Raw genomic sequence first — 13,878 nt, forward strand, 5'->3', positions numbered from 1 at the left:
GAGAACAATTTCAATTTCATAAAAATCATAAATTTTACAAATTCAAGTTAACAAAGCTCTTCTTTTTCAAGAAATGAGTAAATGCATCCCTTTAAATCAAACATACTGATAAAAAAATAAATTCAAAATAAATTTAGATTTATATCTTTACTGTAAAAAATTCAAGTGTAGCACAAAACGTTCTTTTTCACTTCTAAAAATATAATTTTTTTTTTAAAATTCTACTAAATAAGTGAATTTTTAAGAAACTACATTATTGAAATTGTTTCATGATTAATGAGACTATAAATTCACTATTTTAAGAAGGAAAAATTCAAAAGAGAACATCACAAATCTCAAAAATCTAAATTCATTTTTTCAAAATCAACAAATTCTTATAGATGGATAAACCTTAATTGTGAAAGTAAAGAAAATAACTTTATCTTGAAGAATCAAAATTCTAACTTAGATCGAAAATAACAATGACAATACAAGAAAACGATAACTTGAGGCCAGCTTAAATATGTTGTTTGAGAGAAGCATGGGAGATGGTTATTTTTCTCTTTGTTTTAGAGAGAGAGAAAAAATTATGAGATTAATTTTAAAAAATTGATAAAGTGACTCATGTTTTTTGATTGACTTTATTTTTTATTTTGGTAAAGTTTAGGCATTTTAAAAGTTACATTTTATATCCCAATATAATTTAATCATAAAATAAAAAAAGTTAACTTAAATTAATCAAACTTATCACTAAATTTAATTTGAAGATTTATTTATGACCCTACACTTAATTTTCTCGTGTATGTTGGACCCTTTCCCAAAAATCGTAATGGAGTCCGACCATAACGAATTGATCAGCCGAGGAGACAATAATTTGAACAATCCGGAAGCGTCGTCCACTCGCTTCTAGAAACGTCTTCATAAATCCTCACTCACCACAACTCTGGAACTTTCTACAAGATGCTTCTATGAGTTTCTCGAATCCTTTTTACCTTATCCAACTCACTATTACAGCATATAAAAATGAAACACTCTATTCACATAAAGTGGTCATCCTTATTCAGCAAAGTATAACGTGAAGCTAAGTCGGCGAAAATCTCCATTAAAGCAGCTCCTTCTTTCTCTTGAGAAGTTTGTAAGCAAGCAAGCAATCTTTGATTGGTAGCAGAAATGGCAACTTCACTTGCTCTTAGGAGGGCTACCACCTCACCTCTCTTCAACAGACTCGTTAACCCTGTCCGCTCTGCCTCTGTTTTCCGATCCTTCAATACTAACACTCAGATGACAACTTACGATGATGATGATCGCAGCGTTGAAGTTGACAGACGCCCTGATCGCTCTGTTTCTCGCCGCCAGGACGCTTTCCCCAGCTTCTTCTCAGGTAAACTGTCTCCTCTTTAACATCTCTGTTTTTTTTTCTCGAATTTGCGAGTATTAACAATTACTCGGTTCTATCAAACCAGTCACTTTACACGAACATCTTCCATTCTCTGTCCAATAGAGTAGTTAGTTTATATTGAAACTAAACTGGAATTACAAAGTAATTACTAGGAAGAAAGGGGATGAAAAATTAAACGATACAGAATTAGTATGAGTAAATTAGAGATACAGAGTAGAGATGATAGACAACATTGTTCACATCAATATCGTAAAGCTGTTGTTTTCAATATTTTACGCGACCCCATAGTTACAATATAATCAATCTAATTCAGCATTTCCAGCCCATAGTTGCTTAAAGTTCACAACATTACTATTGCATCTTTTAAGAAGTTTGGGCTTTTGGTTTAGCAAATGTGTTTCTTCTCAGGTTACTTTTCCAGTACATCATAGCTCTGTTTTACTCATATTTGTGATCTAGTATGTGATGATTCATCTGCCCTATTAAACTAGCTTCTACTGTACTTTTTAGACTCATTGGATTTTTGGTTTAGCAATGTGTTTCTACTGAAGTTACTTATTTACCCCTTGCATCTCGTTTTCCCAAGACTTGGGATCTACTAAATGATAATTAGTCGGCCTTATTAGCTCTACTTATAGCTTTTGGTTTATAAGTTGAGGAAAGTTAATAGTTCTAACTCATGATTTTTGATTTGTTTGTATTTTTTAGCTTGTCTAGACAGTTTTGTTTTTTTTTTTTTTTTTTTTTTTTTTTTTTAAATTCTACTCTTAACGCTACATAAGTGATTAAGAATTATTTTCGGTTAACAATACTTAAAATAAGGAGTCGATCTGAACTCAACTCTTATAATCGTATTTTTTGCCTCACTTGGAGTTTTGGTTGGACAGATGTATTCGATCCATTTTCACCGCCAAGGAGCGTGAGTCAGCTGCTGAACATGATGGACCAGATGATGAATTCTCCATTTGCAGCGGCGCCTCATGCTATGGGTGCTGGTAACCCATCAAGGAGAGGATGGGACGTGAGGGAGGACGACGATGCTCTGTATATAAAAATGGACATGCCTGGGCTCGACAAGGAGAACGTGAAGGTGGCGGTGGAGGAGAACACGCTGATCATCAAAGGAGAGGGCGAGAAAGAATCCGAAGATGAAGAGTATAGAAGAAGGTACTCTACCAGACTGGAAATTCCTCAAAACTTGTACAAATTGGATGGGATTAAGGCGGAGATGAAGAATGGGGTGCTCAAGGTGGCGGTTCCTAAAGTGAAGGAAGAAGAGAGGAAAGACGTCTTCAATGTTGAAGTTGAGTGAGTGTGATGCCTTCCAGTTCGTTCAAAGGCACTAGGAACGAGTCACTACAATTGTCTGGTGCTTGTGAAGTTCGTCTAGCAGTTTGGTTCGGTTGTAATGAACGTTTTCCTTTTTCCTAAGCTAGGTTGGGTATTAGGTGATCTCTGTATGAAAAAAAATAAAAGATGACCTGCTGGAAGAAATGGAAATATGGTTGTAAGAGTCTGTTTAGTTAAATTACTGAGAAGTTGAATAGTTAGATTACTGCAAAGTTGTTGAGTATATTGTTTCCAGGATTTTGCTGCTCTTAAATGTCCATGATACGTTTTTGTTTAGCGTCGGAATGAAACCGGTAGTGTGGGGAAACATTGATATTGAATGCATCTGTTGCAGAGAGGGTGTAATATGCGATAAACTTTGTCTCTGGACTGTTTGGTAATCACACAATCTAACCGGCCCCTGCTTCTGACTTGTTTCACGACTCGGCTATTCCTCTCTCTGGAATTCGGTCTGGACAGAGGGGATGTGGAATCACATTCCGCTATCGTAAGGCTTAAAATTAGATAAATATTAATAGGTGGGAATCTACAGTTAAGTAGGAAAGGAGTCTTGGGAATTCACAATTTTGAAATTTTGGATCCGTCTTTACCAAGGAATAATTTAGTGGTATTAGAAATCTACAAATTTGAAATTCTGAATCGGTCTTTGGGTTTGGACCTCTTCATTCTGAATATTCTCGTGGCATGACTTTGGTGTGGTTCTTTCCCCGTCTGAATTTTCTGCTTTCGGACATCATCATCGTGATCATGATTTTCCTCCGGGCATTGATTATGTCCGAATCCTGTCATGTTATTGTCCATCCCAACTTCAACCAGTTTTCCTCCTTCAGTGCTTGATCCCTTTTGCTGGATATATATATATATATATATATAGTCGCTATATTTTTGGGAGTCCTTGTTTTCAATCGATTTAGAGGGAAAAGGGAACTTAGTCTCAAAGCAATCCACATTTCTTAGAGTGTTTTTTATTCTCCATATCATACAACTTCCAGCCCTTTTCCCCATAGGGATATCATACACCTACGACTCCGGCTTTTAAACTTCTCTTGCGTTCTTCCTTTTTTGTGCACATAGCCCAAAGATCCTAACATCTCTAGCCTGATCCTAACACTCAAGTGCTTACCACGGAGGGGGATGTTCGATTAATCACGTTTTTCATTTAGCGCGGAGGGGATGTTCAATTAATCACGTAATCTACGATCAAAGGTGACTTTAAAATTTCCACTATTATATGTGATATTTATGATGTGAAAATGTCCTTCTAATCTTATCCAGTTGAGGAGTTCCCGTAGTGCTAGACGTTTGAAAAACATTCTATGCTCAAAGAATCAATTAGTTTCACTCTGTTGAGGATTTCCCGTGCAAGACGTTTGAAAAGCATTCTATGCTCAAAGAACTAATCTTTCATGTATCTGAATTCAATTTCAGTGTCACTATTAGTTGTTTTCGCAGGCTTGGAAAATTGCGTATTACCAAGGTAAAGAAATTTTTCAACACTCGAGACAATAATTTCTTGTTAACCAACAAGTACATCTACATTGCACGAGATCAGTCGTCCATAATTGTCAAAAATGTGAAGCAACACAAAACGAACGGCTTCTATAAGGTCCCCACAAATCACAATGAGTCAAATCAATAACTTTGTAGGTATATTATCACTCAAAGAAAAAGTACTTTTGGTTTGCTTTTCCCTTTGCATACATCACAATCTTTATCTAAACTGTCACCATATTTCTGTATTCATAAAAAAGATGTAACTTTGCCGCTTGTTCTGAATGATGTCAAAGTCACCTGTGGCAACGATCGAATCAATCCATGATTGCTGCCTTCGTATCATGGGTTCGTGGCACGTTCCAAAAGAGTGAAGTTATCTTGACATTCACGTGTTTCAATCAATTTTCTCACATAAATTTGTTTAAATGTGAATTGCAATTCAAATAATCAATTATTTGTGACACCAAAATGTAAGATTTGGAACATAAAAGGACATCCTTTTGCCACAATGAATCATTCAAGTATAATCGAATCCTCGTTGATGGACACCAAGTTGCTGCCATTTAGAAGTCCAACCGAACATTTCTGAATGTCCCGTTGATTGAAAAGTCCTTCCAAATAACCTAATACGTGATTAGAGGCGCGATGTTAGTGACACAAAATCTATTATTTATGACTCTATTTTGAAAAATTGGCTAAATATATTTTTTGTCATAATTTAAGGTCAAATTTATTCTTACTGTCATACTTTGGGATCAAATTATCCTTCTACTTTGAAAAATTGGCTAAATATACATTTCGTTATACTTTGAGGTCAAATTTATTTTCGTTGTTAGAAATCTTTTTGTATGTACTCTTCTTTTAATAGGAAAATTCAAATCAACGTAAAACGACTCATTTTTAAAAATAAAATATACCCTATTTTAACCTGTCGATCCAACCCATAAAAAGTACACAAATAAATTTACTCCTCGTTCATTTCAGTTGGTCGAATTTTTTCAATGACAAATATACTTCTTTTTTCAACGTGCAGCGCTGATAGCTTGTTTACAAATTAAAAAAAAAGTAAAATGGAATAGATTACCGTAGAAATATGGAACTACAGAAAATGTCTATTACAAACTGTGATCCTGTTCCAATTATGTTTAAACTTCAAAATTTGTCACGCAAATTTATGTGCATCTAAATTCTAGAATTCGTGGATATCATTTTTTTTAGCAAATGACATGATGTAAAATGTGTATAGATCTAAATTGTATATAAAGACGTAATAGTGAAGAGATGTCATGATTGACACATAAGGATGCATCTTAACTCAATCATTCAAAGAATATCCAGTGGGTCTAATCTGCTGAATTTGACCGCTAAGTGTCAATTTTGATGAACTCTGCACTGATATAGATTCATGAACTGAGGAAGGGTTATATTTGTTTGTGTCCGCACTAACGGAAATTCCTGAGGAAGGATTATATTTTTTTGTGTTTGTGTTGATTAAGATTCAATTTTCATGAGCTACACATTGATAAATATTTAGTGGCTTAATCTCATTGAAAAAATTTAATTAACAGAACTGGGAGTGAGGGTATATTTGTCTTGTCTCTTTTTTGTGGCTCAAGGTGTGTTAGGCTAGTTAGATTAGAGGGTGTTCCATTTTTAAAAATTGGGTCATTTTTAAAAGTCAGTTTTGTAAAGTGATTATTCGATCGGCTATATTGTATGAAGCAGAGTGTTGGTCAGTTAAGAACTTTCATATCCAAAAGTTGAAAGTGGCAAGAATGAGGGTATTACGATGAATCTGTGAACTTACCAGGAGATATAGGATCAGAAATAAGATTATTCGAGAGAAATGGGAGTGCCTTCAGTGGAGGACAAGATGGGAAAAGTGAGGTTGCAATGGTTTGGGCATGTGATGAGGAAGTGTACGTATGTTTCAGTACGGAGGTGTGAGAGCTTGACTATGAAAGGTTTTAGGCTTAGTAGAGGTTGGCCGAAGAAATATTTGAGGGAGGTGATTAGACTTGATATGAAGCAGTTGCAGCTTACAAAGGACATGACCCTTGATAGGAAGGTGTGGATGACTTGAATTAGGGTAGAGGGTTAGTGTGTAGGAGTTTAACCGTGTTAGTAGGGATGAGTACTTGGTTTGTATCTGTGCATGGAGTTTCTTGCTTGTGGTGTTTCAGTGATGTATATGATTTTGAATAGATAGTTTATAATATTATCTTGTGGGTGTCTTGTTTCCTTTATTATCTAGCAGTGTGTTATAGTTTTGTTGTGTGCTTTTATATTTTTTGATTTGTTATATTGTTATCTGTCATGAGTCAGGAGTCTATTGAAACAGTCTCTCTACTCCATATGAGGTAGTGGTAAGGACTGCATACATTTTACCCTTTCAGAACCTACTTTGTAGGAATACACTGTGTATGTTGTTGTTGTTGCGGTGTATTTAACGTTAATTTGGACTTTTCTATTAAAGAAAAGTATATGTGACAAGTTTCTTCACAACGAGGGTAAATTTGATCCCAAAGTATGACATCGAGGGTAAATTTGAGCCCAAAGTACGATGAAGGGTATATTGAGCTAATTTTTCAAAGTAGAAGAATAAATTTTGCTCAAAGTATGATAACGAGGTTAAATTTGACTTGAAAGTATGATAAAAGGTATATTTAGTTATTTTTCTAAAATAAAAAGACAAATTTGATTATTTTACCTTTATTTTAGGCTTACTATCTATCTTATCGTTTGTGTTCCACCTTTGATACCTTAATATCTCAATCAAAGTTCGCCAATCTTCGGGGACCAGTTCTAAAGGTTCCATATTTTGATCTACATTCACGAGTCGTATGTCTGGTGCTCTCCAATCCTTTGTCACTACGGTATTAGCTCGAAAGATTCCCCTTTCATGACAAGTTCCCGGACCTCCTCTTTACTGCTGCATTTGACCTCTGCCTTAACATCCTATTTTTCCTTCATATATTGGATTATTGTTCACCATTCTGTACCCTCTAAGTTGGTAGCATATTCTGAAACCACATTCAGATTTCTTATAATGTTAACAAACCACATTATTATTTCTTCTTTCACCATGATCTCGGTAAGCATATCTTTCTAGCACTACAAACGCCATTGTTTCACTCTAGTCATCACTCTCAAGAGCTACTCTTTTTGGTCCACACCACTAGGACACATGCCCCCCTTCCTCTTTGACTGTACCTCTTTTACTCTTCCTCGCCAAAAATTTCTTTTTCATGACCGAGAATGTTTCTTCGAAAGATTGCTAGTTGATTCCCTGTTTCCCTTAGATATCTCTACCCCATGTCCTTCATCCCTGCGTCACGTGCTCTTAGCTGTTTTCACCCTATGCACTCAAATTATGTGAGTGTAGTCGTAGACACATCTTAAAAGTCCGTTTATTAGAAGAAGAAAATAAATTACAAGTTATTATTATACGTATGAATATTCTGTCTATTTTTACCTAACTCATTTTTGACTGGCACATAATAGAGGAGGACGTTGATATTTATGGGGAAGTTAGTATTCCTTCCCATGTTGATTTGACATAATTCTTAAGAAAGTTTTTATTAGAGGTGTATTTTACTAAACTAATTTTATTAATGATGTTTTAGAATCTAATTTGACTAGTACTTGTAACACCTCGAAGATATCCCCTGAACGTCACACGATGCTTAGCCTCAAGCTAACCCATGATATCTACCTAGGAAAAAACTCTCATAAATGTAAAATTAAAACATGAGCGGAGACTTAAAGAAATTTATAAAATGGGTTCAAATATATGAATAATCTCAACTCATAATATTGTAACTCAATAACTCTCAAATCTATGAAAAACTAAAAGAACATATAGTATGACTAGTCTTAACAAGCCTCTAAGTAAAACTGAAGAGCCACTGGGACATACCTCATGCTCAACTGACCCGAACTGAAAGTTAAATAACTGAAATAACTGGAATAACATCTGAAAACATCATAAACTTGACCCTCAAACTTTGAGGACTCACCAACTATCCGAATATAGGAAGTGGTTCTCGCGGTTAATCGTGATACTGGGACGAACATTAAAACCTATATTATGAAATAATGTAGCCACATCGATAAATATGTGGTCAGTACTTTTGTAATGTACTAAATATGTGGGGTGAATGCAATAATTGAAAACTGTCACATGCCATAATTAAAAACATGCATGCTAAGTGTGGATAGACTCACCTTGATAATGAATAAAACTGAAAGCTGAAATAATGTAAGCATAAATCATAAAACAACATCTGAATAAGGCCTGAGTCATTACACTTAATTTCTAAAATCTTTGCTTTTGTTTTCTTTGTGGGAGACTCTTATAACCGACATAAACCATGTGAATTAGCATGGAGTTCAACGTCTAACCTTCGGTGCACATAGTTTCCGAAAAATAGGATGGACTAAACCCACATTCCCTTCTCGGTGCTAAATACTACTTTCCAAATATATACTTATAATTCTCATACTTAAGAAATCCACCTTAAAATAGTATACGGGTTTATAAATTCAAAATCAACTATGCTTCTCTTGCTTAAATCATACATATGAAGAAATTTGTGGATTTCATGTCTTATCTGAGATCATAAGATCAAAACTGAAACTTCTATCATGCTGTAATACTTAACTTGAACTAATAAGCTTGAATTTCTCGTATGCTCAATAACTTAGGCTTAAAATTGAAATTATTTATCATCTCATAGAAGCTTCATATCAAAATATCAAACTCAATTCTTAAGATCACTTTCATGGATAAAAATCTAAGTAAACATAAAATCGTATGCAAAATAATGTTCAATTCATGAGGAAACATCAAAATCTCAAAGTATAAAAAAAGTGGGTATAAAACCTAGTAAGTCGATTTCTTCAAATCAATTAAAAATCAAATTTTTGGTCACAAAGATGGAAGAGTATCCTTGTTCAAATTTCACATACCCGGACTTAGTAAATTGCTTGAGGAAAACTTGAGTTGAAACCTTGGAAGCTTGAATTTTGGTGAACGGCTCTTCTTTTGTGTTCTTGAGGATTTTGGGAGAAGAAAAGTTGCTTTAATATGAGCCATGAGGGTGGGTTTTGTTTTTAATATATTTTGAAAGTCATTTAATAGGTAACAGATCAAAAAGCACTCGACCCAAACTGAAAAAATGAAACTGACATTTCTGCGCCCATGGGCGTAGCGCACCCTTATCGCGCCACTTCAAAGGCATGACACTCCCTTATTGCGGCTTGTCCAGAGTGTGGCACGCTTTTATCGTAGATCCTCACTGATCTTTGACCCCGAAATGACCTTAAACACATTTCAAAAATTTTGGAACACTTTTTAATGATCCCGTTATCATTACTTATCATAATTCGACTCAAAAAGCATCGTAAAACATAAAGAAAATACCAAAATAATTCAAAGAAATTTTGGGGTCTAACAATACTATTCTATATAGTTATTTAATACTAAAGGTAGTATGATGAAAAAGTAACTAAACTCTTTTGATTTGTTAAAAAACAAGTAGAAAAATGTATTTTTAATATAAGGGTCAAGTATAATGAAACAGACAATGTATACAATTTGTAAAATGGTACCTAGATTTTGAGATTTACGAGAGCGAATATATTTACTCCCTCCATTTATTTTTACTCGTCCACTACACTAAGATTAAATGTCCACTTTCACTTGTCCAATTTGAAAAATTGTGAAATAATGGTATTGTATATCTATTTTATTCTTATTATTAATTATTAGACATTTCTTATTCATTTTCAATGAATGAGATGACTTATAATAACAAAGTCTAATATAGTAAAAATTATTATCACCTTAATATTTTTAAAGAAATATATCAAATTAAATATGGATAAGTAAAAAATAATCGAGGGAGTCAACTTTAAGTTTAAAGTCAGCAGGAAAGTTTGACCTTTAGAATAAATGCATGATGTCTAGTTTCAAAAATGAGATCATAGATTTTCTAACGAAATAAATGCAAACACATCTAGGCTTTGATTTCTTCTTAAGGAAGTGAATGTATTAAATTCAACCTAAGTCACATTAAAATAGTTTTTTCCAACAACTATTATGGGAAAACAACAATAAATAGTATTACCTAGTTAATATTGGAAGCAAACAGTTGAATCATGCTATTTAACTGACAGGACTTCTCATTTCTAGCCATAAGCGAAAAAAATGGAAAAATTAAATGTATTCTTGTGCATTCTCGTGTTGTTGTTATTCATAAGTTTTTGTCAGGTAAAGCATCAATAGAAATGTCTTATCATTTCTTAAATATATTTTGAATAATTTTGATTCTTTTAAGTTAGTAAAATATGAGAATATTTAGCCTTTACATATATTTAGTAAAGTTTAATTGTTAGATTTTATGAAAATTGTGTAGAAAAAAAGTTTAATTATGAAAAATCATATTTGGAGCTGCATTCTTTGCTATTTTTTGCCTATTTCTGGTGTTTGATGTATGTTTTTAGGGATAAATTATTTATTTTTGACAAAATTAAAAGATCAAAATGTATGAGAAATTATATAATCCATCCCACCTAAAGAGTAATTTGTTTATTTAATTTATTGTGAGAGTAAATTAGTATTTTGTCATATAGGGAACTAGATCTGGAACTTGGTGTGTAGCAAATGGATCTGTAACTGATTTGGAATTATCAGCTTATTTGGATAAAGAATGTGAAAAACCCGTCCGCTGTAGAGGCATAGAGCCAGGAAAACCTTGTTATCTCCCTCCGACACTTCACAGTCATGCATCATATATGCTTAACCTTGAGTATAAGAAAGGCAGTGGTACATGTCCGGAGAAACTCGGCATGATAATAGATAACAATCCTTGTAAGTTTCTCTTCTGATAAAATTTAAGATTTAGGTTAATGTGCTTAATTCAATCAAGAAAATCATGTATTTATTTCTTTTATTATGTCTATTTTGTGATTTTGCAGCTTATGGAAATTGCAAGTATCACTGAAGTTTCTCAAGAAGAGAGTTCTCTCAATTAGTGCATGCAAAGTGCTTTAATTTGTATAAATAGTTCTAATTATGAACCATCACTAAATAAAAAATGATAGCTCCTTAGATCGTCTATTTATCATTTTCGCAAATGTATAGTAGATGATCATCTATTTAGTTTCTTTATGGAATATCTTTGAGAAATTATAATCGTCTTTTGATCTAAATTTTATAAATGTGAGATTTTGGTTTTATGTCTAGGTTCGTGGCACGTTTAAAAATAGTGAAGTTCATCTCGACATTCACGTGTTTCAATCAATTTTCTCACATAAATTTGTTTAAATGTGAATTGCAATTCAAATAATGAATTAGTTGTGACACCAAAATGTAAGATTCGGAACATAAAAGGACATCCTTTTGAGTTTTGCTACATTGAATCATTCAGTATAATCGAACCCTCTTTGGTGAGCACCAAGTTGCTGCCATTTAGAAGTCCAACCGGACATTCCTGAATGTATCCTTGATTGAATAGCACTTCCAAATAACCTAATACGTGATTAGAGGCCCCGATGTTAGTGACAAAATTTATTATTTACTTCTCTATTTTCGAAAATTGGTTAAACATATTCTTTGTCATATTTATCCTTGTTGTCATACTCTTGGGCCAAATGTACCCCTCTACTTTAAAAAATTGGCTAAATATACTCTTTATAATACTTTGGGCTAAATTTATCCTCTATGTCATATTTTGGGGCCAAATTTATCCTCGTTGCCAAGAACCTTTTCACATGCACTCTTTCTTTGTCAGAAAAGCCCAAATCAACATTAAATGACTCAGTTTTTTAAAATAAAATACACTCTAATTTAACCTGTCCGATCCGACCCATAAAAAGTACACAAATAAATTTATCCCTCCTTCATTTCTGTTGGTCAAATTTTTTCAATGACAAATATACAACTTTTTCAACATGCAGCGCTGGTAGATTGTTTACAAATAAACAAAAAATAAAATGAAATAATGCAGAAACATGAAACTAGAGAAAATATCTATTACAAACTCTACTCTCGTTTCCAGTTATGTTCAAATTTTAAATTTTGATATGCAATTCTATGTGCATCTAGATTCTAGAATCAGTTGATAATTTTTCTGAGCATATGACATGATGAAAAATTTGCGTAGATTCAAATTGTATATAAAGACATAAAAATGAAGAGATGTCATGATTGTCACATTAGGATACATCTAAACTCAATCTTCCAGAAAATATCCAGTGAGCCTAATTTGCTAAATTTGACCGCTAAGTGTCAATTTTGATGAGTTTTGCATTGATCCAGATTCATGAACTGATGGAGGGTTATATTTGTTTGTGTCTGCACTGATGCAGATTCATGAACTGATAAATAGAACTGGGGGTGGGGGTATATTTTTTGTGTCTTTTTGCGACTCGAGTCATGTTGGGCTAGTTAGATTTGAGGGTGTTTTATTTTTAAAAAATGGTGTACTTTTAAAGGTAAGTTCTACAAAGTGATTATCCGACCGACTATGTTGTATGAAGCAGAGTCTTGAGCAGTTAAGAATTTTCACGTTAAAAAGTTGAAGATGGCAAAAAATAAGGATGTTGCGATGGATGTATGAACTTTCCTAGAGAGATATTGTAATGCCCCGAAATGGGTCCCGAGACGTCAAACGTTGCTCAAAACTATGAGTAACCTTAAGCTAACCCTGTAAGCCATCTATTAAATTTGGAAGTCATAATAGAAAAGTATAGATATATACTCAAAGATAAAATGCGGAACTCTGTATTAGCTAAGCTGAAATTGACTGAATATAATATATGAAAATACTAAACTCAAGAGTCTAATCAATTAATACTGAAAATCTGAAGTATATCTAGCACTCTGATAAGACTCTACTACTAATAACTAGAGAGTCACTGGAACAAACTCCAGTTGACTCAAACTGTCTGAAAATACTGAATCATCTATTCTAATAAGCTGAAAAAATGAAAGGACTGGGTCCCTGAACTATGAGGACTCACCAACTGTCGGGATATAGATAGAGTTGCTCGGAATCACTCACGCTGCTAAAACTGAGCATCGAAACCTACATTATGAGATAATGTAGCGCATAGACGTATATGTAGACCAGTACTTTTGGATTGTACTGAGTATATGAGGGTGAATTGTAATACCCCATATTTTTTGGCTAGTCTTTGAACCATCATTCCTACGTGTATAAACTATGATCTAAATGAGTTTCATGATCTTTATTCTCACGTTTGATTTGTTTTTGAGGTGAAAAATGTTCATAAGATCAATTAGAACAAAGTTGATCTTGGAGCCTTTGATTCATCTAAAGTTTAGTATTTGATTCTACAAGGGTCTACTTTAAACGTGCATAACTTATTATATATGTATAATTTTGCATTTTAAGACCCACCAAATTGTAGATAATTGTATTAGCTTTCCAACGATACCAATTTTGCCCAAATTCGATACCCGAGCGAAAAGTTACAACCATTTTCGTGAGAGGCAGTACGACGAGGCGCTATGCCCTTGCCGCTCGGGTTATTGCACAGGGATAGGTGGGGCGCCGTGGGATCTTCACTCCCGGGATAAAGGGGGCGGCGCTTTGACCATTCCCCAGCTGTTTTAAACTCCTTAAGGG

The 13,878-nt window shown here is 33.8% G+C and overlaps 2 protein-coding genes across 2 annotated transcripts; both read left to right on the forward strand.

Moving 5' to 3' along the window:
* The first annotated feature begins 1,133 nt into the window (after positions 1 to 1,133).
* Positions 1,134 to 2,935, forward strand: LOC107867608 (small heat shock protein, chloroplastic). The gene is given in 2 exon segments (NM_001324954.1): positions 1,134 to 1,360; positions 2,266 to 2,935. Coding segments are annotated over 2 exon segments (636 nt in total). The 5' UTR covers positions 1,134 to 1,149; the 3' UTR covers positions 2,691 to 2,935.
* Positions 2,936 to 10,373: 7,438 nt separating this feature from the next.
* On the forward strand, positions 10,374 to 11,464 carry LOC107852825 (glucan endo-1,3-beta-D-glucosidase). Its single transcript, XM_016697866.2, has 3 exons — positions 10,374 to 10,496; positions 10,859 to 11,096; positions 11,204 to 11,464. The coding sequence occupies exons 1-3, from the start codon at positions 10,434 to 10,436 to the stop codon at positions 11,227 to 11,229; spliced, it is 327 nt and encodes a 108-aa protein (XP_016553352.1). The 5' UTR covers positions 10,374 to 10,433; the 3' UTR covers positions 11,230 to 11,464.
* The last annotated feature ends 2,414 nt before the right edge of the window (positions 11,465 to 13,878 follow it).

Source organism: Capsicum annuum, chromosome 1 (genome assembly GCF_002878395.1).
Source record: "Capsicum annuum cultivar UCD-10X-F1 chromosome 1, UCD10Xv1.1, whole genome shotgun sequence".
NCBI lineage: Eukaryota > Viridiplantae > Streptophyta > Magnoliopsida > Solanales > Solanaceae > Capsicum > Capsicum annuum.